Source organism: Anoplophora glabripennis, unplaced genomic scaffold, assembly GCF_000390285.2.
Source record: "Anoplophora glabripennis isolate ALB-LARVAE unplaced genomic scaffold, Agla_2.0 scaffold90, whole genome shotgun sequence".
Lineage (NCBI taxonomy): Eukaryota > Metazoa > Arthropoda > Insecta > Coleoptera > Cerambycidae > Anoplophora > Anoplophora glabripennis.
This window is the reverse complement of record NW_019416260.1, coordinates 669,911-697,514: the sequence shown is the minus strand read 5'-3', so window position 1 is coordinate 697,514 and position 27,604 is coordinate 669,911. Positions and strand designations below refer to the sequence as shown.

The following is a 27,604-nucleotide window of genomic DNA, read 5'->3' as shown; positions in this document are numbered from 1 at the left end:
CACTGTCGGAAAACATATCTGGCACAATTTTTCAAGGAAAATATCCACTCCGGGGTTCTCCCGGAGCGACGCAAACGACCTTCCAAGTGCCCCTGCGACCCCTTATAGGTCCGCTGGAGGAGTTGTTAAGGTGCCTACGTTGCGCCAGCGGGCACTGGACGAAACCGATATTGAATAGTAAAAAAAATAAAATAATTAAATTTAAAATATTGTTCTAGTCCCATATTTTAATTAATTGGTATTTTAATTGAATTTATCGATTTTGACAGTTCATAGTTACTGTTTACCTTGTAAAAAATCTCATTAATCTGTCAAATTTAACATTCCAACAATTAAATAAATGCATTTTGTTCTTTTTAATTAATCAAAGCAGAACTGTGTCATAAGTTTGTATTAAGAGCAACACATTCAAACGTAATTTAAGAAACAAGTCCTAAACTTTGGACAATAAATGCTCTATAAAAAAACTCGTATCTAGGAATTTCCATAAACATTAAAAAATAAACAAGAAACTGCTAAAAATGGTATCAAATTCAAATCTAATCATCGACCGTTACACTTTTTTCCAGCATCCTACCCGGTCCGACTGCCTTACGTAGGCCTCTTAAGACGCCGAGCCAAAACAAAGCCGCTTATCACATTCATCCATGCTTAATGGGTAAATATACAAGAAGAGGGCGTATGGGGGTGAAACGAGGGCAGTGACACACAGGCGTCTAATTGCTTATGGGGGTTAACGTTGAAGTATGAATGGGGGGAAGCCCTCTTTGATCATCGCTAAATGAAGACCAAAGCGTGCCTATCGAAAATATGTTTGTAGGCTTCGACACGCAATATAACCCATTGAAAACCGTGCCACTCTTATATTTTTTTTATAAATAATGATGTTAAAAAAAAATTATATTAGGCCTTGATCTGAAGAAATAAAGTGTACCATACTGACTAAAAATATAGGTGCTATGAATAAAAAAGTTAAAAGAGTTACAAGGAGGTTGGAACCAGGACAAATTGTTATAATGTTCTATATTGTGCACCATTGAATACATTTGTAAAAGCTGTTCCATCCATCACCAAATTTTCCCGCAGGTTTAGGACAAACTGGAAAGTTTATCGTCGTCACACTTTGATGGAATAGGGAGAAGCTTTTAGTATGCGTTAAATGAGGAATTTTCACGTGTGACTCAACTTATATCACGCGGTTTAATTTAAATAAAAGGTTGGGAGCATGATCAATCAGTGCAATCGGAATCTAAGTGTTCACGAGCGATTAGAACAAAGCAAGCGTTCTTGAAGCATGAGATTATTAATTTGGATTGGGTATACAGGTTATAAATTCGCTTCTACCACAGGGATCTCCGAAACGGTAAGAGATACGAAGTAGCTTAAATGGGGACAAAGTTGCGTAATCAGGAGACCAACGTTATGCCTCTAAAAAAGCAAGGCTAACATGATTAGTTTATGAAATGTTTGAAAAAAAACGTATATGGTTGAATTTAGGGGTAGTTTTACCCTCATTTAGGGGTATTTTCCTTCGGATCTAGTGATTGTGAGTTATTAACGGTTCAATTATCGCGTATAAAAGAAAAAGGAAATAAACTGTAATTTTTAATATATTTTTTGCATTTTTAGGCGTTTAGGGGATGATTTCGCTCCTTTAGGGGTTGATTTTCAATCCAGACAAGACCGATCAAATACGAAATTAGATATTTTCATGTTCATAATATTATTTTGATAACAACAGAAATATTTGGTGATTTACAACTGTTGATTCTTAATTTGTTCACTTTTTTTTGTCGATAATTTTCGAAAAACTGAAAGTGATGCTCATTTTCATTTTTTATGACGAGTTTATGGATATTTTTAGACTATTTTTAGGATTTTTCCTGTCGTATCTGTCAAAGTCTCAAAAACAGTCGGATTTTGCGGTCACTCTTTTTATATGCAACGTTTCGCCTCTCCGGGACCATCATCAACTTCATTTTTACAAGTACGACCCTGGAAATTACATTTTTTGCAAGCTTTCATGACCCCCAATACTGTACTGCCTCAGCCCGAACAAGATTCAGACGTTTTGTCTCGAAAAATTCATCTTCAATGCATTCGTTTCAAATTTGTAACAACCTGTAGATATCTGGAATTATTTTTTAATTTATTTAGAGCTACTTAAAAATTTTTTAATAATGACTTCTTAAAAAATACAAAAAACAAGCATTAAAATTTTGAACCAAGAAAAAATTACAAATGTTCTAAAATAGCAGTCAGTTTTTTATCACAACACACTTTTGTCATTTCCTCTGGTTAAATAACCGAACAATTAACATTCTTTTGTTTTTTTTTTAAAATATAGAAAAATCTACTTTGAGACGAAATTCATTTATTATTCGCCATAACTCGAGTCAGTTTTAAAGTTAACCGTATCCAGTAGTTGATGGATGATGACCCTGGTGATGGCAGCACAGTTACCTTTCACTCAGTATAACCAGCCGCTATCGTCGTCTAGTACACATTCCACGGCTCACTGTGACCTAAAGGCTTTAATATTTCTTAATTCTAAACGGCAAGGTCACTTGGATATCCTCTAATATTTACAGATTTTCTTCTCATTCTTGAAATTGATATTTCTGGTCAAAACATTCGAACGAATCGAATATCACCTACCTTTCGAATTGGCTGAACCTGAACGAAATGCAATTTTTTTTACTACACTTTTCAATTTTCTAACCACTACGAAAAAAACGTCTCTACCGCCATCAGAGACCTGTTTCGAGCCACCAAAACCTACTCAGGGAGTCTGCGACACAACAGGAAAGTGCACACATTTACAAATTTTCGCTACACTTTCCAATTTTCAGGTTAAGTCGCCTCGAAACCACAAAAAAAGTGTCAAAGCCACCACGACCACATGGTTCCAAAGATAAAAGCCAATCTCACGGAGTCTACGAGGAAGGCGTTCGAACGTCGACTCATAGAGTGTTAATTATCCAGTTCTTGGTGAGAGTTCTATAGCAATTTTTAAATATTCATTATACGTGTATTTTTTACAATAAACAATTATATTTTTAGCGAACTACCCCTATATTCAAACAAAAAAGGGTGTACCAACGCTTCAATGACTACTTAACCCAGTTCTTCCTTAAAAAAGGACATTAACCTCGCACTCTTCCACCCAACCCCTTAAACGACTAATAAATTCTAGTACGTCCTCGGAGCGTGTTGATTTCACCCCATTGTATCCACAGGGAAGATCTCATCCACATTCCACTTTTTTTATCCATCCTAATGTTTACGCAGTTACGGGTGCGTTTCTGCAGCAACAGCGTCGCGGCGACCCGGCAAAGGGCGTGGCTGCGCCGCATCGATCGGCCGACGCTTCGCAGGGCATACACACAACACACGCCATCCTGGGTTCTCGGCTGTGTGCACGCGACAAAGGGGGCCCATTCTGCGTCCAGAGTTCGCCCGGAGACAGCCGAAATATCCGCCAAGGAGTAACGGGAATGCGGGGCTTTTAGCGGATGATTACACCCGGCATATACAGTTAATTAATATAAATAGGGCCTCCAAGTTACTCTCATGTGGGCGTCTGGTGGATTTACATCTGGATGTTGGTCGCAGAAGCAAGCTGATAAACATTGTGGGAATTTACATGGACTTGCTTAATTCTAAACGGCAAAGTTACTTGAATATATTTTATTCTAGAAATTTAAACCTTTCTGCTTTGTAACTTTAGGACGAATCGAAAATCACCTACCTTTCGAATTGACTGATCCTGAACCAATTTATTTTTTTACTATACTTTCGAATTTTTAAACAATTCGCAACGACGGCAAAATAACGTCTTTTATATGCAATGCAGTGATTGCAATGGTTTTTATACACAAAAGATGTAAATGAACCGAACATACGCTACACATTATGCAGAACGTATACATATTTTCTGTTTTACGACGTATTGATCCTTTTTACTTTGTACTGTTACATTTTAAAATGTATTATAAAGTACAAAGACACTACTAAACATACATACGTGTTATAATAGTCCAGGAAAATAAGGAACAAATGAGCGAACTTTTTAAAAAATAGAGAAGACGCTTTTCTATTAAGAAAATAAGATATCTTTCTCTCTTTCAGGCATTTCTGCCTTTTTTCTACTTAAGTAAGGACTTACAGATTTAAGTAGTTGTAATATATTTTGACAGATCTGACATTGAAATATTATAGGAATTAAAATAGAGTAAAATTCTTCTTCATACTCTATTTTCATTCTAAATAATATTTCAATTTTCTATTTCTGTATAATAAATAATGTAATAATATAAATAATAATACAAACCGTCAATCAATAACAATGTTGTCGTGACATTATTACCTATCACTGTCACGACCTACTATATAACATTGTCCATGAGTAATTAGGCCTCTGACAGCCTAATTAGTGAGATTTTGTTAAATTACCTATACGCATTTTGGACCGTATCAATGTCCGATATGACTATGCTCAACAGAGAACGTCCTATCCAAATAAGTAAAAATATACAGGGTGTTCCATTTAAATTAACAAAGTTAACATCCGCGGCCATTTTGTTTGGACTTCATTTGTTATTCTACTATCATTTTTGAAAAAATCATAAAAAATCGTGCAACTTTCATAATTCACATTTTTTTATAAACCTTAAAACAAAAAAGTTAAAGGGAGGGTCAAAATATAGTGAATCACCCTGTATATTACGAATTAATTATTCGCTTATTAATATTTTCCAGAAAAACTGTTTTCTTAGATTTTTTTTTACTTTGAATAATAAAAAATAAAAATTTGTAACATAATGAAATTGAAAATTTAAATTTGATGACAACAGGATAGGAATTTTCTGGAGCTGCAAAAGTATAATAAAAAAAATATATTAATATATATTTTTTTATTTATTTATAATTAAAAAACGATTTTTATTTATTTTTAACAATTTTGTATGGACTTTATCGCAAAAAAATTTCAAACTGATTTCTTTGAAATTTTTTTTTCTGGAAAATATTAAACAGCGTTTAAAAATGGATTGACCATTATTTTGGCTCCACAACATTAATTTTCAAATAATCTGTACTTCATTTAAAAAATGTACGGGAAAATCCGAGGGAAAACCACTGGGAAAAACGAAATTTTTATTTGAGCTATTTTGAATAAAATTTAATTTCGAACTTTAATTTGAATTTTCTTTTCAAAAAAATGCATCTTCATTGACATATTGTCAGATTTTGTTCAAAAAAACGCGAATAATCGTAATATATACGGTGTGACCCATTTTAAATGGGAACAGGCCTTTTTTTTTCTAAAAGTTGTAAGAGCAGTAAAAACTATTCTGACGTAAATTATTAAAACTTGTTTTCTATGTTCAAGGCCTACTTCGAATTTTTTTTCACTGTCAAATTTTACAAAAACTGTTTAGCGACTTTTTTATTTCAAATCTAACTACGGCACTGGATTCAGCATCCCCTAAAACGGTTTTATGCCAAATTTCGTAAATAAATAATTAATAATGAGGTATTTTTCACAATTTTAATGTAGGCTATGAAAAATGATCACACTGTACATCTATATCTCAAAACGCTGTATGTTGGCTGGTGGTTGCATGTGTAAAATAAGTTTTCTGACCTCAAAACCTACACTTTTCTATAAAAAAAATCGTAAAAAAGTTCGCTTATTCCGTCTTTTTATGTCTAACTTTCCAGGACTATAAGTATTTTAAATGAATATGTATTTTTAAGTGTTACCAATTTCCTTGATTTAAACTTGTATTCCAACCGTCTTTAGGTAATTTTACCTTTCTCGCGTTGTTTCCTTCAAGTTAATCAACCCGGAATGTGGTTACCGCCTGCCCCGCTTCAAGAACGTTCATTCTGACGAAAAGAAGAGTAGAAAAAAAAACAACACCTAACCGCGATATACGGAATAACAGGATTCTATTTCAGGATCTCTTCGCCACTCGACACCGTGTGCAATCACCGCCTTGTCTGCCTTTTCGCATTCCGGCGATTCCCCGGGAATAATTGTGATGATTCCCCCCGGACGAGGAATTCCTTGAGAAGGACACGGAGACGATTTATGTTCGAAAATGCGTCCTCGGGAATGTTCTCGTGCCTCCTTTGGTCCCATTTTAAATCGGAGTCCTATGTATGTTGTTTTTATTAAGTCGAGAGGGTATTTTGATACGTTTTTCGTGATTCCTTTTCGTTGTTTGTGTCGTCGACGACCTCCAATGGCATCTGTGTTGGCTTTTAGCACTTCTAAGTTACCTTTATTGTTATCTGGTTATCGCGTATCGTGACGTGGGAATATTTTTTATGATAGTGACGTTTAACTGGTATAAATATTTGCCACAAATGACATTCAACGACTATTTATCTCATCTAGTCCAGACGGTATCTGTTTCAAAATGTCTATATTTGGGTGAATCGTTTATCCACGGAGATTTTTGCCTTTTTGGTTTTCAAATATCACTAGAAATGAAAATTTTTCTATGAGCATAAAAAAGAACGTGAGCTTAACTTTTGGCGGCGCAATATATTTAGAAAATTCGAAAAATGTCATATTTTTCTTCCTATTTTATTATGTATCTTTTCAAGAGTTGCTTTTAGGCGAAAACGGAAAAGGAAAAAATGTTTGTAATAAATTTTTTTACAAAATATGACTAGTTACAAATCGAATGAATCACGATTTTATTATTGTAAAAATCGAAAAATTCGCCAAAAATGGGGTTTAAAAAAAATACTTTTTAGGGATTTTTTTGAGGTCTTTAAGTTGGGTATAGGACCTTCATCCTTGGCTCAAAAAAACTTCATGTTATGTAGAATCATCACACCGAATTTCATCAAAATCGGTTAGATAGATTTTGCATAATAATTTTGAAATCGATTTTGAAAAAAAAATGCAAATTTTCAAAATTTTGCACAGCAAAACCCAAGGCCCTTAGATATGAAAATTTAATCACATATAGAAGGGCTTTCAAGCTTTCAAACTCTTTTTGAAAAATTCGTATCCCTCAATTAGGAGAGTTCTGGCGCTTGTTTAAACATTGGTCGAATTTTTGTACTTATAAATAATTAGAATAACTTTGTGAATATTCAATAAAATCAAATTTTTTAAAGCAGGTTTTAAAAGTTATTGGAAAGACGCTTCTAAAAAAAACAGATCAATTTGTCAATTAGTTACGTAGTTACAGCCGATCAAAGTTAACCGTCATTTACACTAAATGTACTGGGACATCCCGCCTAATTTTTCGAAAAATACCTTTGATATTCCGAGTACTTACCAGGTCTAAGTTTGCAATATTTTTTTCATTGACAACCTACTTTAAAACGTGGTAAAAGTTATGCAAGCCAGAAATTCAAGAAAATCGTACGGGTGGTGGCGGAGGGGAAGCAGAAATTAAAGCTTGTTTTTTTTAAGACTTCTTCGGTTAAATTCCTTATTTACTATTTGTTTAATTAAAAGACTGCATGATTAATTATTATTATTAACAATTATTGGAAGAAAGCTACGATTCAAAAACATTGAAATAAACATAAGTATAATGGGTGTTTAATAAAAAAACAAGTTAAAGGTTTTTAAGAAAAAGATACTCAAAGATTAATTTAGTTTTATTAGTAGAAGTAGAAACATATAAGTAATTAATAATAATACTGAATAAATAATAAATGTTAATGATGATTGTTAAGTATAATAGCATGTTTATATTTCGCATTGCAATACCAAAATTATGACTTTTTTAAGTTTTAGAAATTTCTCGAGAATTCGAGAATTCCCGGGAATTCCTAGTCGAGAATGCTCGAGTCAAGAGAAAAAAAGTAGGCCGAGAAATCAGAAACCCTAAACTGCTTATCAAAGATCAAAAACAAATTTATTTAAATATTCTTAAATTGTTTAAACAACAATTATTTTCAAAATATTTCGAAAATTAGTAATATAATGAGTTAATTTCTCATTTGTTTATATTTTAAACAATAAATAATATTTGAATTATACTTTAATCACAAAAGAAATGATGATTAAATTAATAAATTAATTATAAAAAATCAATATTTTATTCATTCTTATTATATCAGGATTTAAAAAATGTACACAAATTGTTTATTTAAACAAGCGCCAGAGCTCTCCTATTATAATTGACGGAATCGAATTTTTCAAAAAGCGTTTGAAAGCTTGAGATCCCTTTTATATGTGATTAAATTTTCAAGTATCTAAGGGCCTTGGTTTTTGCTGTGCAAAATTATGAAAATTTGCAATTTTTTTTAAATTTGGATTGCAAAATTATTATGCAAAATCTATCATACCGATTTTGATGAAATTTGCTGTGATGATTCTACATAACATGAAGTTTTCTTGAGCTAAATATGAAGGTCCTGTACCCAATTTAAAGACCCCAAAAAAAAATCCCTAAAAAGTAATAATTTTTAACCCCATTTATGTGGTTTTTTCGATTTTTACAATAATAATCATGATTCACTCGATTTGTAAAAAATTTAATAACAAAAATTTTTTTCCTCTTCTATTTTCGCTTAAAATCAACTCGTGAAAAGATACATAATTAAATAGGAAGATAAATATGACATTTTTCGAATTTTTTTAACATATTGTGCTGCCAAAAGTTAAGGCCATGTTTTTTTTATGCGCATAGAAAAATTTTCATTTCTAGTGATATTTGAAAGCCAAAAATCTCCGTGGATATACGATTCACCCAAACCAAAACAGATACCGCCTAGTCTTATCCAGTTCGAAATTCACTCATGTTTCCAAAATTTTCATCAATGTTTCAAAAAGATCTCCACAAGGCGTAGTTCCCGCCAAAACAATAGGAATGCATAGACAAATCATCGCATACGCCTACTACGCCGATTGGAACACGCTAAGCTGGAAAACTTATTTTCGCCCATGTTTCCAAAATTCCAAATTTTTTACCTGCAGACGCCAAACGCCTTGGACATACCAGACGATACTGACGTGCATGCGACACATCGCTACACCCCTCCAATCGCATAGGAAGACGCCCAAAAATTTCAACATACTTTTCCAAAACTTCCCGCTAAGCCGCTGTTTCCTATTTTACCCGACAATGACGACGACGTATGTCTATCATTGCACTGAAGCCACCAATAGCGCCAAAATTCTCATCATATTTTTGAAAAATGGCGAAAATTACGAAGTCCTAGACACTTCAAACTCGTATTCCAAAACGGACTCACAATCCACAAAGGAACGGCTTCCCAAACCTGTTGCTGTATTGCACCAAACTTCTCAGTGGGAATTCGAAAGATGCGAAATTTCTTTGTTTTCACAATATTTTTAAACATTTTGAAATTTTGGAGGTACTTGTAGATTTTTAAAGAATCTCGAAGTTTTCGACGTATTTCGATAGATTTTCGAACGATTTCGATTATTTCCAGGTTTAGACAGCCAAATGTGTATTTCACCGTATTCCTAACGACTTTATACATCCCTTAGGCTTAACCGTTTCGCAACTATTCCAATCATCCAATAACTTAACACTCTACAGCCATAATAACTGAGAAATGAATGGGTTTGGCGCTTTGTTAATTGATGTAATTGTTCCTAGCACGGTTCAACGAAGATAAATGCATTTAAGACATTTAAACTAATTATGGCAATAACTCTCCAGATAGCGGCACACAAATTGCTCGGGAAAAGAAACAAATGGTCCAGACCGCAGCAACAGCGTTTACCGACATTTTCGAGCGTCAACGTGTTGATTGATTCGGTGTTATGGGAGAAGAAAAATATTATGATATCTGAAATTGTGCGTAGGAAGTTCCACCGTACTGCTGACAAGTCCCAAAATGTCGAAACACGCGCTGTATGAACGTACGTACAAAATTTCGAACAAAATTAACAACGCCTTAAAGTATCAGTATTATTTTTATTAGAAACACTCGTAGAAACAACTTTTTAATTCAGTTTACAGCATTTTGCAACGTTAATTTATATATAATTAGAAAAAATGTATAGAGCAGAGGTTTATTTACTATATTTTTTATACTTTTACTATATAATTTTATTTATTATGGCAAAATGCCCAAAAAAATGAAAACTACTTTAGATTTTTTAAATGTTATACAATGAATACCAAAATTCGAATTTCGATAAAAATAAAATAGCTGCTTGTATTTATCTTGTAGCTTCAGTTCACGGTTACTGTACGCGTCGTATAGTACGCGGGTAGTATCTGATGTCAGTGTGAAGTATAGTACACAGGCTTTAAGGATCAGGACAAGGCAGGTATTAATTTAAAGTAAATAAAAAACAACTTCCTTACAACAAAACAATGTAAGACTAAATTTAACGTAATTTAATATATATTTATTATATTATCAAATACCTACATATGTAGCTAATAATGAAACTATCTCGCAATATTGTTTTATCTCTTAAACACCTTTTTAAAGACGCAATGACATAAACTACTGCTTTAAACAAATTAAAATTACTCAATAAAAAAATGTCTGAATTAAGAATCGAAGAAAAATTTAAATATATTTTTAATTATGCGAAAAATATTACTGGACTACCAAGTGGACGGGGCAAAAGTTGCGACGAATTAGAAATATTTTCGAAATATATTTCCCCTTAATTAAGTACCTACTCGTTTTGGGAATTTACATGATTTAATTTTTTCTTGCTTTAATAGATTCCTCAAAATTTCTCGAATATGCAAACAAATTTCCCGAAAAATCGGTTGAATGTTTATTACAAATGTATCCAAATGTTTTTGAAATAGATAGGTAGAAAATCGAACTCAATATTTTATACAGAGACGAACAATTTCATAATTCAGAAGTTCAAAAAACGATAGAAATATTATATAAGGAATTTAAAATGGTGTTTTCGGAAACATACAAATTGTTTTGTCCAGTTTTAACAATTCCTGCTCCTGCTGTGTCTCGGTAGAAATACATTTTTTATGTCTTAAGCGCATTAAGACTTATTGTTAGAAACGCGATGACACAAAAGCGCTTAAACAGCTTATCAGAGATGATGATAGAAAAAAAGCTATTGCAAAGTCTTACAATTAATGCCGATCCTCAATTTTATGAAGACATTGTAATAGACAAGGCGAAAACTTCGCATTCGTGGGAGAAATTTTCCGACTCGATTTTTTTGCATATTCAAATTCATGAGATGTTCCTTAACATGAAGATGATGCCGGCCGGAAATCTGGTGCCCATTTGTTTAAACAAACTTTTCTTAAACAAATTGTAAAATTTGTTTTTTTCACTCCGGAATTTTTTTTAGGTTTTTTGGCAAATTATATAAAAAAAAGTTCCTATGCACTATGCCTCTACAATTGATAGTTTTAAAGTTATAAATAATTTAAGTTACTAAAAATGCAAAAATGACGATTGTTAACAGCCTATTTCCGGGTTAAAAATTGTTATTTCTGATGTCGCCAAGTACCTAAATTAAAGTTTAAACATCCTCCTACAAGATGCAGAAGAGTTTTTGGGACTGGCATTATTCTAACCCCTTGTTTTTTAATTGTTAATAAAGCGCTATGAACCGCGCCCACGCCTCTCATATGCGGATTCGCTATTTCGTCTAGCGGCTTCAGCTTGTTCTTTGAATTTAGCATTCTAAATACTATTACTACTCATAAAATAATGTATAAATTGATTATTTAAATTTCATAATTCATAATAATTCTATTTAATTAATTCAAAATTGTACGAATAGAGTGCAGAAAAAAAATAAAAGGACAATAGTATCAAATACATTTGATTTTTACTAAAGAACATTTATTTAATACTGCATATTATTATTATCACACATTTATTCAATCATAAGAATTCTCACACTGTTCTGTTACAACCACATAAAGGTAAACAAATTACATAGTTTTTCCTACAAGAACAAGCTTTATTCTTACAATTTTTTGTACATTTACATTGTTTAACTAAGTCTTTGGGTAATGGATCTTTGGTAATAAATTTACGTATTAGAGACGCGCGCGCGGCTCATAGCGCATTATTCATAATTAAAAAACAAGGCTTTAAAAAAATGAGAGCCCCAAAAACTCTTCAGCATCTTGTAGGGGGATTTTTAAACTTTAACTTAGGTACCTGGCAACATCAAAAATAACAATTTTTAACCCGAAAATGGGTCGTTGAAAATCGTCATTTTCGCATTTTTAGCAACTTAAATTGTTTATAATGTACCAAAAAAACTAAAAAAAATTCCGGAGTGAAAAAAACAATTTTTACAATTTAATTTGTTTAAAAAAAAGTTTGTTTAAACAAATGGGCACCAGATTTCCGGCGGGCATCATCTTGATTCGTGTTAAGGAACATCTCACGAATCTGAATATGCAAAATAATCGAGTCGGAAAATTTCTCTCACGAATGCGAGGTTTTTGCCTTGTCTATAAGTAAATTTGCAAATTTAAAGACGGACAAATAAACCTGTTTTATAAAAACATTCACTATGTTTTTACAATATTTCGTTAAAAGTGGAGGCAAACGAAAAGCTGGAGGCGTTCGTTGTTTTATATATAAATAGATAAGTGGGCAGGCTACCTTATGAAAATTTGTTTTTATATTTTTTCATATTTTTTAATATTCATAAACCATAGAAACAATTTTGTTAATTATTAGGTAAATACAGGGTGGTTCAATCATAATGTCATTAATTTTAATCACGTATTCGGATCAACCTATAACTCCCGCTACGAAGGCGGCCCTGCCAGATGCCCGGATGCTCGGAAAATTTTGTAACGTAATGTCACGAACAAATCGTTAGCTGAAGCGAACAGCGTTGCCAAGTTCACACCAGAATCTGTGGTTCACATTTAATTAATCCGCTTTAGTATACGTACGAAACCAATAAAATGCAAGTAAATAAAGGATCATGCTGCATTTTATTATAACTAATTTTAATAATTGTATTAACTTAGTGCAAAATGTTTTAACAAACCTGACTTCTCGAAGTCAACTTTCGTTAAAAGAAAATAAATAAAGCAGAGGTTTGTAGGCACACTGTATTTTATCAAATAAAAAAAGTCGGCACACTAAATACCCGAATATACAAAATACACTACACACGGTTACAAAACCATTACCTAACAATTTAAAGCGTTTATTCAAATCTACCACCCTCCATATCTCCCGCATTTTTCCCGCAAAGGAGTTAACATAACACATTTTCAAAAAGTTCAAGCTTTAGAAGCAGCTGATTTCCCCAATCGTCTTGAATTTTGCAATTGGTTCCTAAGTGCAGCAGAACTTTATTAACAAAGTGCTCTGGACGGATGAATGCTGTTTTACTCGTGCTGGCATTTTAAACAGGTAAAAAACATAAGTATTGCTTTCTCAAAAACAATAAGTGCCTACCTAGGTTACACCAAAGTTTAGATTTACACTAAAGTTTACATTTATTATGTAAACTTTGGTTATACGCAACTGCATATTGAATAATAAATTGAAATACTAAAACTGTGTATTATTTAACATAATAAATTATAAAACGTGAAAACGTTAATAATATTAAAAATGATAAATTGTAATAACCGTACATTCGAAAACAATCATCCCTATTCATTACATTCAATTTGATGACACGATTTTCCTTTGATAAAAGACCGACAACTTTTTGCTCTACTTTGCATGGAATACGATCCTACTACAGTTCGTATTAGTCTAGGAGCCAGATCAGGTTCCGTGTACTAGCTATAAAAATAAACTTTTTACAGCCATTTAAACATTTAATTTGTTGATAACAATTAAACTGACCACTTTCAGGCTTTGCGACCAAGTTTTTTGGATTCAGGAGGTCAAAATACTTTAGAATAAGTTGTTTGCAGCCGTGGCACTCTGGTTGGCAACGGAACCCTGTCTGGCTCCTAGACTAAAGTGCACGTGCAAATTAGAAGGTTATTGACCTCGACACAGGTTAGCCTAGGTCGGAAACACGTACCGAGTTGTTTATTTGTCTCCGTCCGATTGTATTTTTATCTTCTATTACTTACAGTCAATATTTAAATACTACATACATTTCACCCTCTCTTTATAATTTATCTAGTGAGTGTTGGTTTTTTATGTCATTATTTCTGTAATGAAATTGAAATGGTTATGAAATGAAATTTAAATTATTTGAACTCTTGGGGTTTTGTAACTTCAATATTAAATTTTATTTAAAGTGAAACAGAGCTAATTTCTTTGCAGCCATAATAGTCACATTTGGTCAGATGAAAACCCGCACACTACTCGTCGGTTTAGCTTTCAGAGGAGATTCGGTGTCAATGTATGGGCAGGAGTATATGGCGATCGTTTAATTGGGCCGCATTTTCTACCTGAACATCTGAATGGGCCGCGTTACTTTCAATTTTTAGTAGAAGGCTTACAGCAAATTAAAAAATTATCACTATGATGTTAATAAAAAATGATTTTTGGCAAGTCATGCTCAGACCTCCTCGAGGTTCTTGCTGGGCAACAATAACAATTTAATATGTTGATTGCATAATTATAAAAAAATAATTTATAGCATTTTAAATTATTATTGGCTGACGTGAGCAAACCGTTTATTTATTGTCTTTATATGTGCGAAAATATATAAATATGGCAACATTGCATCTAGGTCGCTTTGTTCATATCGTAGCCGGCTGACGTCAGCCGGTCAGTAACAGCCTGAAAAGGGGGTTAAATAATGATTTGAAAAAAAATTTTTTCAGCTTAAATATGCATTTATTTTTTTTTAATCACGCCATCGTATTATACTCATTTCTCTCTATCTGTTCTTAAAATTAATGACATTATGACTGAATCACCCTGTATATCACTTTGTTTTTTTTTCTGTTACCTACTTTATTTTACTGTAAATACAATTTTTAAAGTTCTGATATTATTATTAATAATATAATTATTTAATTTACGGTATATAGTAGTATTGGTGAAGACTAAAAAATTACGTGGAAATTTATTCCCATTATTTGAGAGCGGATTAACAAAATATCCAATTAATTGTGTATTATTTTTTTTATAAAACCTGAATGAAAATCCTGCTCGTGAACATCAGTTTTTCTATAATATTGTAAACGCAATTAAAAATTTCATGCATTTAGTCGTTTGACCTTGAAAATTTAAAAATTTTTCCCTGTGGCGCTTTTTTTTTCTTTCTTGCCCACCTAGTGGCCGCCACTGGTATACAGGAAAAAAGTATAACACTGTTGACATATTATCTCTATAATATTTACAAATCAACACAAGTGGTTATAGAAGTAAACTCGGTGACAATAACCCCCATCTTTTAATTGGGATAAACGGATTATCTCCGGGCTCTACCTAAATTGGAAGTTCAAACACCAGTCGCGCGACCGCGAGCCCGTCCGTTGACTTTTTTAATTAACTGAAAGTTACGCGGTCCCGGGACTTCTGCTAATGTCATCAGCGTAACGCGTTATGTAACGCCACAACACCATACAAAGGTCGGGGTTCAAGTGAAAAATGGCCCGATTTACGGCGACGGCAATTAAGGCAGTTTATGCGAGGCAATCAAGGCGCTTGTGTTGCTCACAGATTTCCGGAAGCTGTTAATTCTAATAAAATTACATGTTCCAGTGCCCGGCGGCACCAGAGAGCGGTCTCCTACGTCGATCGTTGGTCTAAAATTACATCTCAACGTACAGGGTGATAACTTGGCTTGGAATCCTTGGCTAACTTTAGTGGCGGAATTAAAGTTACAAATAAAAAAAAATCAAATACTTAACAGTTATATGAGGTTAATGTCGCACTTTGGATAAGTCAAAAATATCAAATATGTAAAAGTGGTATTAATAAAGGTTTTGTGCAAAAAAAAAAGAAAAAAAAACTGTCTCTCGGGATTGATCAAGTCTGTTACTGATTTTATTAACGTTGCAATCAAGATTGGTATGATATATATATCAATGATATATATCCGATATATATCATTGACATCTATCATGATATTTATTCCTAGATACATATCATGATATTTATAAAAAATTAAATAATGATTCCTACTGGTTTAAAATTGCTAAAACAGATGGCAGCAAAACCATATGCTAATAGTTGACGAACGCGTTAATTTATGTGATTCCCCTAATTTTTCAACAGAGTAAAATTGAATGAATATTTTTATTTCATTATTTGTTCAGTGTTAGTTAATTCGAGCAAGTGCTGTGTGTTTGTATTTATGAAATTTATATTGACTGGTGTAAATTGGTTAGTTTACATAGTCCTAATATTCACGCAAATATTTTTTATTAGTTTCAGAATTTATATTTACTTTTTCGTTCTTGTTTTTGATATTTGGAATAAAAATATTTACCTAAATAGTTTCTTAATTTTATTTCGCTACTATATATTATACATAAACTAATTAATTAAAAAAAATAAATATCAAAACTTGATATATATCGGATATATATCAAGATATATATCGGATATATATCAAGATATATATCCAATATTTGATATTTATATAAATATCATGATATTTGCCAACCTTGGTTGCAATGGAAAACAAGATATTTACAATTTTTATATTCATTACCGACATGGTTTAATTATTATTTTTATCTGCTCCCACTGTAGCAAATAGACTATTAATATATTATTTTTAAGGAGGTAAGTGGATTTTACCGTAGAAATGGAAGTTGCTATGGACAACGGGAGGTAAGTGAGGTAACTTACCTCCCTAGGAAAAAAAGCGATTTCGAGTTACAAATGCATATTTTATGAACAAATAAATAGAAATATTTGATGAATCCTGTTGGCTATTTCATTTTTGACTGTCAGCAACATAAACCTTCTGCAATTGTGGCTGATTTCCACCCACCATGTCCCTTGATTGCTAATACATCAACTCCTGTATTAGCCAGTAACGTTGCCGATGTTCTTCGGAATGAATGGCCTGTATATGTTTCAGGATGTTCTAGTTTCAAAAAGTGTGCAATCTCATTAGGAATCATAGAAAAGGTATTCTTGCTGACTGATTGATTGCTTGTAACATCTATCTGCTTGATAGCGCATCAGAAAACGTGAAATTTCAGTTTTAATTTCCAATCTAATCTTGATATATTTCTTGAGAATTTCTAGATGAGTAACAGAACCCAGACGAGAATTAATTGTAAACGTACGTGACATACCATTTTTAGAATTTGGAATTGTAACTACAATAATGTCACCGAAATTTTTGAAATAGACATTGTCCAAAGTAAGTTTGCATAACTCATCAGAACGGCATGCTCCTGCAATGCCCAAGACCGTCACTACCTTCATTAGTAAATATGTATTATCGGGTGCCTGAACGAGAAAATCGTTGACTTGTTCTCTTGTAAAAACCTTTGACTTTTTAGGTGTATAGCCGTCATTCTTACGTTTCAAAAATGCTCTCAGCTTGGGGTATTTTGATATATCCACGTTCTCCTTTAAGAAAATAGCTGAGTTAATCATTTAGTATTCACTCCACAAACCCGCCGGTGACTTTAAAGTTCTTGACATCTCCATGAAATATGCTAGCAGCGACATTTCAGAAACACCAGTATTTTTGTTCTGGCACTATTCTTTGAAATTTCTATATGCTCGTCCGCAAAATTGCAACTTTTATGTAGCTTTCATTATAAACACCTTAGAAACGACAAAATCCAAACAACCAAGGCGACTTTGCAAGCTTTCGAATAATGTCAAAATGAATTGTTTAAGAAATATCAATAAATAAAACCTAATCTTTATTTCATGAACCATAAAGAACTGTGGAAGCAGATAAAATGTTATACACCACGCAGCAGTTAAGTATAATTTACCAGTCTCGGACTCTATTGCCAGTCCTCGCTCCGCTCGGGCGCAAAATCGTCCTCGACTGGTATATAATACTTACCTCCTTTACTATAATTCTATGCACGTTAAGAAATTTCCAAAAAGTAGTCATGTCCAATTGTTGCGACGTAAAGTCGTGATTTATATCTAACAAAACTTTAATTATTTTCTTCGCCCACCCTGTATACCTCGGTGAAAGATTGCACCACGTTACAATAGCGTTCGCGTCAGTTTTTCCCATGCAACCGCTTTGTTTTCAAACGAGAACGACCGGTTACCGATACAGTGTACCAAGGTCGGTTTGCCCAATAAAATGCATGTCGTATTATTTGTAGTGTCCGTACCACCGCGACAACAATAATATTTGCTTCGCGCCGCGAGGGAACCAATTAAAATCTTACCGGCGCCGTGTTACGCAAGTCCACGATGTAATTTAGAAAATAATGAGGCGGGTATCGAGACGGAATTTTAATTTGAAACTAAAAGGGGACAAGACGACGGAACCAGGGAATTGCAGAGCCGTTTCGAAGTTTGCTTTAAATTAAAAAGAGTTTCGTAATTGTCGGCGCAGATCGGATCTCAGTCGTTGCCAAGGACTTGCAATTTCTATAATCCAGAACAAATTGTTCTACTCTAAGTCTCTGTGATAATAGTCGAACCAAGTTACACTTAGAGAAAAAAAAAGTTGCCTGGACTTTTATAAGTGGAAATGGTAAAGGGGCTTATAATAAACTTAAAAGTATATAAATGCGTGAGCGGGGGTGGTGGCGGGTTGATTTGAGGGGTTGAAAAAGGGTCAATAGTGGTATTATTGCGATTAACGACGAAAGTTGACTTAAAAAAAAAGTATCATACAAAAGTTGCAGATCATGCAAAAATCTATAACCTTTGTATAGGTCACTTTTAAACATAACCTCAAAATTTCCGAGAAAAATGCGGAAAATCGTTTTTTGTTTTCGTTTTTTATTTATATCCACAAAAATAATTTAATTTTGACGAAATTTCGTGAAAATGTACCTTTGTGTATCTCATATAACCTCAAATTTTTTTAGATTAAAAAATCAAGAAGTGTCCGAGATATTTTTCCCGGTCCAAAACACTTTTCAAACAAAAATTCTACCAAGAAAAATCATCGTGCAGAGTTCTGTCGGTGCTCATTATTTTCGTTTTGACATATACTATTTTGGAAAATAAAAAAGGATATAATTACAATTCAAAAACATACTCAAAAATGCAAAAAAAACAAAAAATGAATGACACATGACGGCGAAAGTTGACGTCAAAAAAAAGAGTATCTCATAAGAAAGTTGTAAATCATGCAAAAATCTACAACTTTTGTAGAAGTCACTTTTTAACATAATCTCAACATTTCCGAGAAAAATGAGAAACATCGTTTTTTCTTTTGTATTTCGATATGTCAAAGAATCAATTCGACTTATATGAGCACTGTACCAAAATAAAGTTTGGGGTCAAACAATGAAACACTGTAAAATAAAATTATGTAACCAGTTATCAATTTTTTTTAATTTTAACAAATTGTCAACAATTACCTACTGAAAAATTCATTGTTGCAAGTCATTTTTTGTTGTTTTCTGAATTTTTTTAAATCTTTTTTTTCAAGAACAGTCGCATAGGGGTCCAGTAACATTAATGAAAATAACGTCAACAGAGCTTTGCTATTACAGCACTAACAACTTTATAACTAGCCTTATAGAAACAAGAAAGCATTTTTGAGCATGTTTTTGAATTGTAAATATATACTTTTTTATTTTACAAAAAAGTTTATGTTAAAACGAAAATAATGAACACCGGTACGATGATTTCTCTTGGTAGAATTTTTGTTTGAAAAAAATGTTTCGAACCGGAAAAAATGAATATCTTGGAAGCTTCTTGATTTTTTTATCTAAAAAATTTGTGGTTATTTGAGATACAAAAACGTGTACTTTTAAGGAAATTTCGTCAAAATTAAATTATTTTTACGGAAATGAAAAATAAAAAACGACAAACAAAAAAACAATTTTCCGAAATTTTGAGGTTATGTTTAAAAATGACCTCTACAAAGATTGTAGATTTTTGCATGATCTACAACTTTTGTATGAGATACGTTTTTTGACGTCAACTTTTTCCGATAATCGCAATAATAACATTATTGACCCTCTTTCAACCCCCCAAATCAAGCCGTCACCACCCCCCGCTCCTGCATTTATTTTTTTTTGCTTTGAACGACGATAGTTAAACGACAAATCATCATACAAAGCTAGGTTTTTTTTTATCCTTTAAATTTTGTGACTAAGGTCTGTTAAAAATACATGTAGCATCTTTAAAATCGGTTCTCAATAAACAAATAAAATTGAATTAATTGTTATTTCAAGAATTTTCCGCCAAATCAGCGACTAGTAAAGATATGCAGGCATTGCAAATGAATTGGCGGAACATTAGATCACTTTTTAATTTATTTTTTATCAAATATTAAGTAAACACAATGCCCACTCACAATCGCGATTACCCGAGAATCCGTCGTCGTCTCCGTGGTGACCCGGTTCAACGTCCACTGCATCACTTCCTGGATGATGCATCTCTAATCTGTATTTTCGCCTGTTCAAAACAAAGGCGGCCGCGGTAATCGCCAGTCGGAACTTCCCACTTATATTTATCATTTGTTTCCTCCGTAGCTATCAGTTTCTGTCGAAAGTGATGAATGTATCGGTTTCAACTTATGAATTATGATTAATATGTTGTCGGAAGGAATCCATCGAATCGAAATAAAGATCGTGGGTCTTATCTGGGCATAGTCGGCGGTGGTTAGGGATCGGTCGCCCCAAATAGGCCAGTCAATAGAGTAAAAAAAAATTAAATATTTAGACGAAAATACTAACAGCATACCACCTTTGTCATCATTTTAAAGACAGTCCGTAGATATACTCTGATGTGTTTCCGACTCGCAACTCTAATTAATTAATTTGTTATTAATATTTTAGTGCAAAAAGCGCGTTTTTTTTTTTAGTTATTTGCTTATAAAACCAAAATTTATTTAAATATCTAAATTAGGTATTGAATTTCTTTAATTTTATGGGTTATATTTTCAAATAAAACAGAAGTGTTACATATTGATGTGTTGGTAATTTTATCCTATACCTGTTACTGTCAAGATCCAATATGGCGCCCAGAAGAAAAAAAAAACAATTGAATATTGCATAACTGAAACTAGTGGCCGTAGAAATTTTCCTTCGGCGAAAATGGATTTCTTGCATCTTCTGGGAGATATCCCAGTACCAAATTTCAGCTCTTCCTGTTGTGAAATAAGGACGCTAGATGGCATTTTCTAAAATCGTTATTTTCAGTTTTTTCACAATATTTCAGGAACGGCAGCATACAGGGTGGGCCATTAGTGTGAGAAAGTAAAATAACGCCCTTGTCGCTCGTAATACAAAAAAAAAAGTTTATATAAAAGTTATACGGAAACAGGAAACCTAAACTACAAAATTAATTTGATACATACAGGGTGATGAGTAAAAATGGGACACGCCAAATATTACATTTTTTAAATGGAACACCCTGTATATTTTTAAACATGGATTTCCGAGAAAATTCTATATATGACAATATAAAGTGTATCATTTTAGTGTGGGGTTGCCAAGTTATGTAGAAAATTCTTCGAATTTTGGAAAAAACATGACCTCGAAGAAGTTGTAGTAAATTTCAGCTACTATAGACCAAGAAATAAAAGTGAAAAATCATCGAGAAATCGTGAAAATTACTAGGCGTGATTTTATTGTTGGCAAGTCTTGGGAATGATAATACAACAGGCGTCTCATCTCGTGGGTCATGGAAAAAGTATAGCGTCATTGTTTTTTTATCAACAAATAGGACAAAAGTTCGTCATTTTTCGTTTTACGCGTTATTGTAAAAAAAGTATTAATCTTAGCAGAAAATGTTCAATAGACGATTTGATCTAGAGAAACCCGTCTTTAAAATGAGACTTATAAGTTAAAATTGCTTTATAAACAAAAAATTTGTTGCAAAATTAAACGAAAAAAGTGCTTTTTCTTTAATTGTTAATAACTTTTTAAATAATTAATAAAATCTTACCAAACTTTCCCAAAGTGTGAGTTTTTATATCCTTAAGAGATGTGCACAAGATGGGCTCGATCGGTCAAATAGTTTTTGCAAAATTCCATTTATTTATCCCATTTTTTCAAAACAGACCCATTTTCAAATGACTATTCCGGGGTCAGGGTTATGACGAAAACATTCTTTTTGGGCTCATTTTCTTCGAAGGGACACCAACCAAGTATTCTCTAGTTAAAAATTTTTTTTTTCAAATTTAGTTGTAAAAAAATTGTTAACTCCGGACCTATTGGTCGTAGAAACTTTTTTTTCTTCAATTTGAAGTGGACTGATATGTGAATAAAACAGAACAATAAAATACAGGGTGTTCAATTTGAAAAATTTTAGAAAATCAAGTTTAAACTTTCTTAAAATAATCGTATTATAAAAAATGCCCTGTATAAAATATCGATATTAGCTAATATAGGACTCTTTGCCTAACATTTACCTAAAACTTATTTAAATATTTTTGCTCCAAGTGTAAGTAGTTGAAAGTTAAAACAACTTCTTCGAGGTCATGTTTTTTCCAAATTTCGAAGAATTTTCTACAGAACTTGGCAACCCCGTACTAAAATGATAAACTGTTTATATTGCCATATACAGAATTTTCTCAGAAATCCATGTTTAAAAATATACAGGGAGTTCCATTTAAAAAATGTATTATTTGGCGTGTCCCGTTTTTACTCATCGCCCTGTGTGTTTCAAATTAATTTTTTCCGTTAGGTTTTTTGGTTCTGTATAAATTTTATATAAACTTTTTTGTATTATGAATAATAAGGGAGTTATTTTACTTTTTCACACTAATGTCCCATCCTGTATATCTTTGATCTGTTTGGTTTAATTTAATGACCCCGAAAAGGCGCAAATTTTTTCTAATTTTAGCCACCCTGTATATATCACGGTTCACTAACGATGAGCCATGAAAAAAAACGGATTAACTAAAAATACAACTTTTTTGACTCTTGAATTCTTTTCGTATCATGCTTCCTTTTTGGAGAAAAAAAAAAATAAAAATTACTTTATTGCATGTCCCTAGGACAATAAATAAAAAATTAAAACCACCAAACTATCAAAAAGTGGGGTGTACATATTATTTTCCCCATATCAATAGTTTATTCTAGTCTTAGAAATTGTTATAAAAATTAATGCTAGCTAAAAAAATGTTTGTTTTATTAATTACTAAAAATTTGTTTTTTGTTTTTTGTTTGTTGCCACATGAATATTTTTTTAAGTGAAGTGCTTGCTTCAATAACCTTTGCTTCTATCAGGTTTAAGAAACAGTGAAGCATTAAATAATTCATTTTCAAATATTAGTTTTTTGTTTTAATTTTTTCAGCATATCTCTAATTAATTGTCATTTGTAAAAACGCTACTAACCTTATTTTTATCCATCTATAAATTCCGAGAAATTCCCAATTTCACTCTTACTGAGATCAGAAAAAAACACAGTTTCCAAATTGTTGCACCCTGTATATTACAGGTCTAAAGTCTAAGGATTTCAACATTGAATTTCTATACCACCTAATTTGCATAGCATCGTGCAGGAACTTGAAAATAAGGCATTAGTAACCTCTTTTTTAAAAGAACATAATAAAGACGTCCTTTGTATGTCCCCTTTTGGCATCTGGGTTTCTTTTGGTACTGTTTAAGTGCGAAAACTTTTGTACTTCGAGTACAAACGGTATATTTCGCTCTGTCAAAGCATCTCTGAGTCAGTTAGTAGTCTGCCTAAATTATCGTCTGCTTAATTTTGTTTGCAAATATTGATCTACTATTAAAAGCAGGATCAAACAAAGGATATTGTTTGGTATTGATTTAGATCCTAAATCAACTTATATATAATAGCTCGATGTGTAATTATATCGTGTTAAGAAAATTTTTATCAACGAAATCGGCCTATTTGACTTGACAAACTTTATAGGCATACATAAATCAGAACATAGAAAAGACAGTAAATACATGATTAAATAACAAATACTTTACAGCATCTTCGTTGAAATTACGTTCAGTGTTGATTCTATCGAAATCCAGTGAGATACACAAAAATTCCAATGAATAATCCGTAAACTATTCCCCACTCTATGACTAATATTGGACTGAGCCTAAGCATACACAAGTTGGTGCACGAAAATTAAAACAAATAGATAACAGATAAGGATCCCATTATACATCCCAGCCTCATTTGATGTCATTATAAAATCGAAAGGCTATAAATTTGAAAGATAACATAAAAATACATATTTAAATATACCACAGAAGCACGTAGTTCGATATCGTGATTAGTAAATAACAAATAAAATACTGACAATGAAACACGTTCTAGTTAATCGTTTAATTAGCCCCTGAATTTACCAGTAATGCTACAAGAACGCAACAATTTATTGATTTCATTGAACTGGCAAGGTTCGAGGCCAGAAAAAAATAACAAAACGTGGATAGAATACTGATAACTTAAAAAAATCGATTGCAAGCGTAATTTTAATGCATTACATTAAAATCATCTGTTATCGCTATCCCGTTGGATCTAAACAACTTTTCTTTTGTTTTTGTTCACAAACTTAATTGTGTTATAAAAACAGGCGTTTTTACTAGGTTCGGCATTTAATTACTTAAACACGGCTTCCGAGTGTGAATGCAATAAAATCTGAAAGTAGAACAACCCCTTTTTTTCAGTCTTTGCTGCTCGTTTCAGATGATTCATGTAAGAGGTCTTACGGATACCTTGTATACGCTATTAAAACGCCGTTTTAGCGCTGGCTATCAATGAAAGTCCAATTAAAACTAGTCGAGTAATTCGACTATCGGCGTTAGTCGTACGTACATGCAAGAAAACACTGGTAATTACCTTAAAAGAAGTTAATAATCCAAATAATCCGGAGTTGAAAAACATACACCCACTCACTACCGATTCACAAGCGAAACTGAAAATTTGTTCGAGGTTGGCAAGGCCATGCACAGATGGCGCATATAAATGGGGTTGTTAGGCAACCAAGTATACAGCTGTGTTATTTTTTAGTGGTACTCGGAGTAAATCAAGGATGATAGACTACTAGAGGTTATCTCATTCGTAGTAAACCAAGGATGATAGACGAACAGAGATGAACCCATTCGTATTTGATTTTTTTTGCAACGTATTTATCTAAATTTATAAAAAGAGATAAGTAAATTTGAGGTGTTATTTGTTGCTTGTGTTTAATAATCATTGTTTAATTAAAAAAAGTGTTAAATATTAGCAAATAATAGTTTTTCTCTTGAAATGGGGAGTGAAATAAAAAACAGCTTTTATACACAATCTTTATTGATCTGGTGATGTAAACAAAAATTCAAATATAGTTATATAAGGCACGTTTTACATGTTACAATGTTACTACGCTACTGGATATACACAAATTGAAAGATATATAATTTTTTATATAAAGACATATAGAAAACGTTCATACCATAAATTTTGCAAGACTAGCAAATTCTCGTTACATGATATAAATTTTTACAACCTAAAGTGGAACGTCGTTGACGTTCCCCGTTTTGAACAGCGTACAATTTTTTTAGCCTAATCGCCCTTGCAAGCTCGCTTTTAATTGAACATTAATAATAAAACTGTAACATATAAAACAGAAAAAAAAACAAATATAAGAAAAAAACGGTCTATTTAGAATAAATATTATCGTAATTATTATTAATATCACCATCAGTGTTCAACTTACACCCTACGCATTGGCTTAGTAATATTCTGGGGAGTGTCCATAAACAAACAAGGAATTACTTAATAGTAAATAAAATCTGCACACGGTACTATAAAATATTTCAAAACAAAAACAACTAATCCATAAAATATTATAAACAAAACACTTTTAATTAAATAATAATTTAAAAAACCCAAATTCATAAGATTACATCGATAAAACAGGAGTTCTTGTATGTATTGCTACAAGGCAACGGTGTAACTCTATTAAAACTACTTCATGTGCTTAAATAAATATTTACATAAATACATCTGCTTCTTTTCTCCTTAGAACTAGAAGTTTTCTTACGCTTACATGGATTGCGGTAAGGGGTGCAGCTTCCTCGTGGGCTGAGGCGACATCTGCGACAAATTTCAAAATGAAAAAAGTGTCCCGATCGTAAACAAAATTAGCAAACCGCTAAAAACCGTCACAAATTCGAAGCCGGTCTTCTCGCAAACCTGATTTCAATTACACAAAAAAAAAGTTGTCTGTCCTTTTCATGCAACATATGTTATCCGTAGTATTGTTGACTCCTGATCACAAATCGGGGTCAGAATTGAGCTATCACATCACAGGAACTTTCTAACCTCAAAAAACCAATCAAAAATAGCAAAGTCACGAAAAAGTGATAGGAAAAATAAAAAAAATCAAATGTTCATTCATATGGTGGAGACCTCGCCGAACGTGTGCAGTCACAGTCAGAATTGATGGTTCTTTTTCTAACCTCAAAAGAAATGGGTCAATTAAGGTCAGATATCACGAACTTTCAAAAAATAACACATTCGCGCCAAATTTGATATATGGGGGTTTTCGGGATCGCTGATCACTGATCCGAGGTCAATTTTGCAAAATTCAAGATGGCGGATCCAAGATGGCCGACCAAATTTTCAAAAAATAACAGATTCGCAACATATTTGGTATATGGGGGTTTTCGGGGTCGCTGATCACGAATTCGAGATCAATTTTGCAAAATTCAAGATGACTGATCCATGATGGCCGACCAAATTTTCAAAAAATAACAGATTCGCACCAAATTTGGTATACGGAGGTTTTCGGGGTCGTTGATCACTAGAGTTCGGGGTTTTCGTCGGCTAATCATAGGCGCATTCATCGTAAACAAATAAACAGGTGGGTACAAATAAAAATAAATAAATTTTCGTACTTTATCAGTGAAAGGTCGTTCGATATTATTAGAATATTAAAACACGTATACACAAAGCAAATGCAAAACCAATAACTGCCGTTATTACGGGTTTCGTATGATGCGCTGTAGCGAAAGGCCGACGCGACGGTTATGATCATCCGACCGAGTCCCAAACTTTACTGAACACGAATTCGAGGTCAGAATTGGGGAATTCATTTTGTAATATTTTTGTTTACTTTATAACCTTCTTGTTTCGGTTATATCTTGTTCTTCTTTCTGTAAAAGATTTATTCACGGTTTCTGCCTAATCTCAGGTAATAAAGTACATAGGTACTTGATTAAATTTTTAAAAACGAATTTTGGAAATGTGATTTCGGACTCGTGATCATCGACCCTGAAAACCTCCGTATACCAAATTTGGCGCGAATGTATTATTTTTTTAAAATTTGTTGGGCCATCTTGGATCCGCCATCTTGAATTTTGCAAAATTGACCTGGAATCCGTGATCAGCGACCTCGAAAACTCCCGTTTACCAAATTTGACGCAAATGTGTTTTTTTTTAAATTCGTGATATGACCTGAAAAAAACGGGTCAATTACGTTTTTTTTTTGAGGTTAGAAGAAAAACCATCAATTCTGACCGCGGATTCACGTTCAACGGAGTCTTAACCATATAAATGAACATTTGAATATAGAAAAAAAAATTTGTATTTTCCTACCACTTTTTTGTGAATTTTTGCTATTTTTTATGTTTTTTGAGGTTAGATTGAAGATTCCTGATCAGGAGGCAAAAATAC

General features: G+C 32.6%; 2 protein-coding genes across 3 annotated transcripts in view; both read right to left on the bottom strand.

The window, feature by feature from the left end:
- LOC108917994 (protein tweety) overlaps window positions 1-24,853 on the bottom strand; it is a 71,012-nt gene extending 46,159 nt beyond the window's left edge. Inside the window, exon 1 of the mRNA XM_023457308.1 lies at window positions 24,785-24,853. The gene's annotated coding sequence lies outside the window, so the exon portion shown is untranslated. The remainder of the gene's footprint in view (window positions 1-24,784) is intronic.
- Window positions 24,854-25,219: 366 nt separating this feature from the next.
- Window positions 25,220-27,604, bottom strand: part of LOC108917999 (ubiquitin carboxyl-terminal hydrolase 31) — a 61,313-nt gene continuing 58,928 nt past the window's right edge. For both annotated transcript variants that reach the window (XM_018724834.2, XM_018724835.2), the window contains exon 9: window positions 25,220-26,023. In XM_018724834.2, coding sequence (XP_018580350.1) covers window positions 25,973-26,023 — 51 coding nt within the window. In that variant the 3' untranslated portion in view covers window positions 25,220-25,972. The remainder of the gene's footprint in view (window positions 26,024-27,604) is intronic.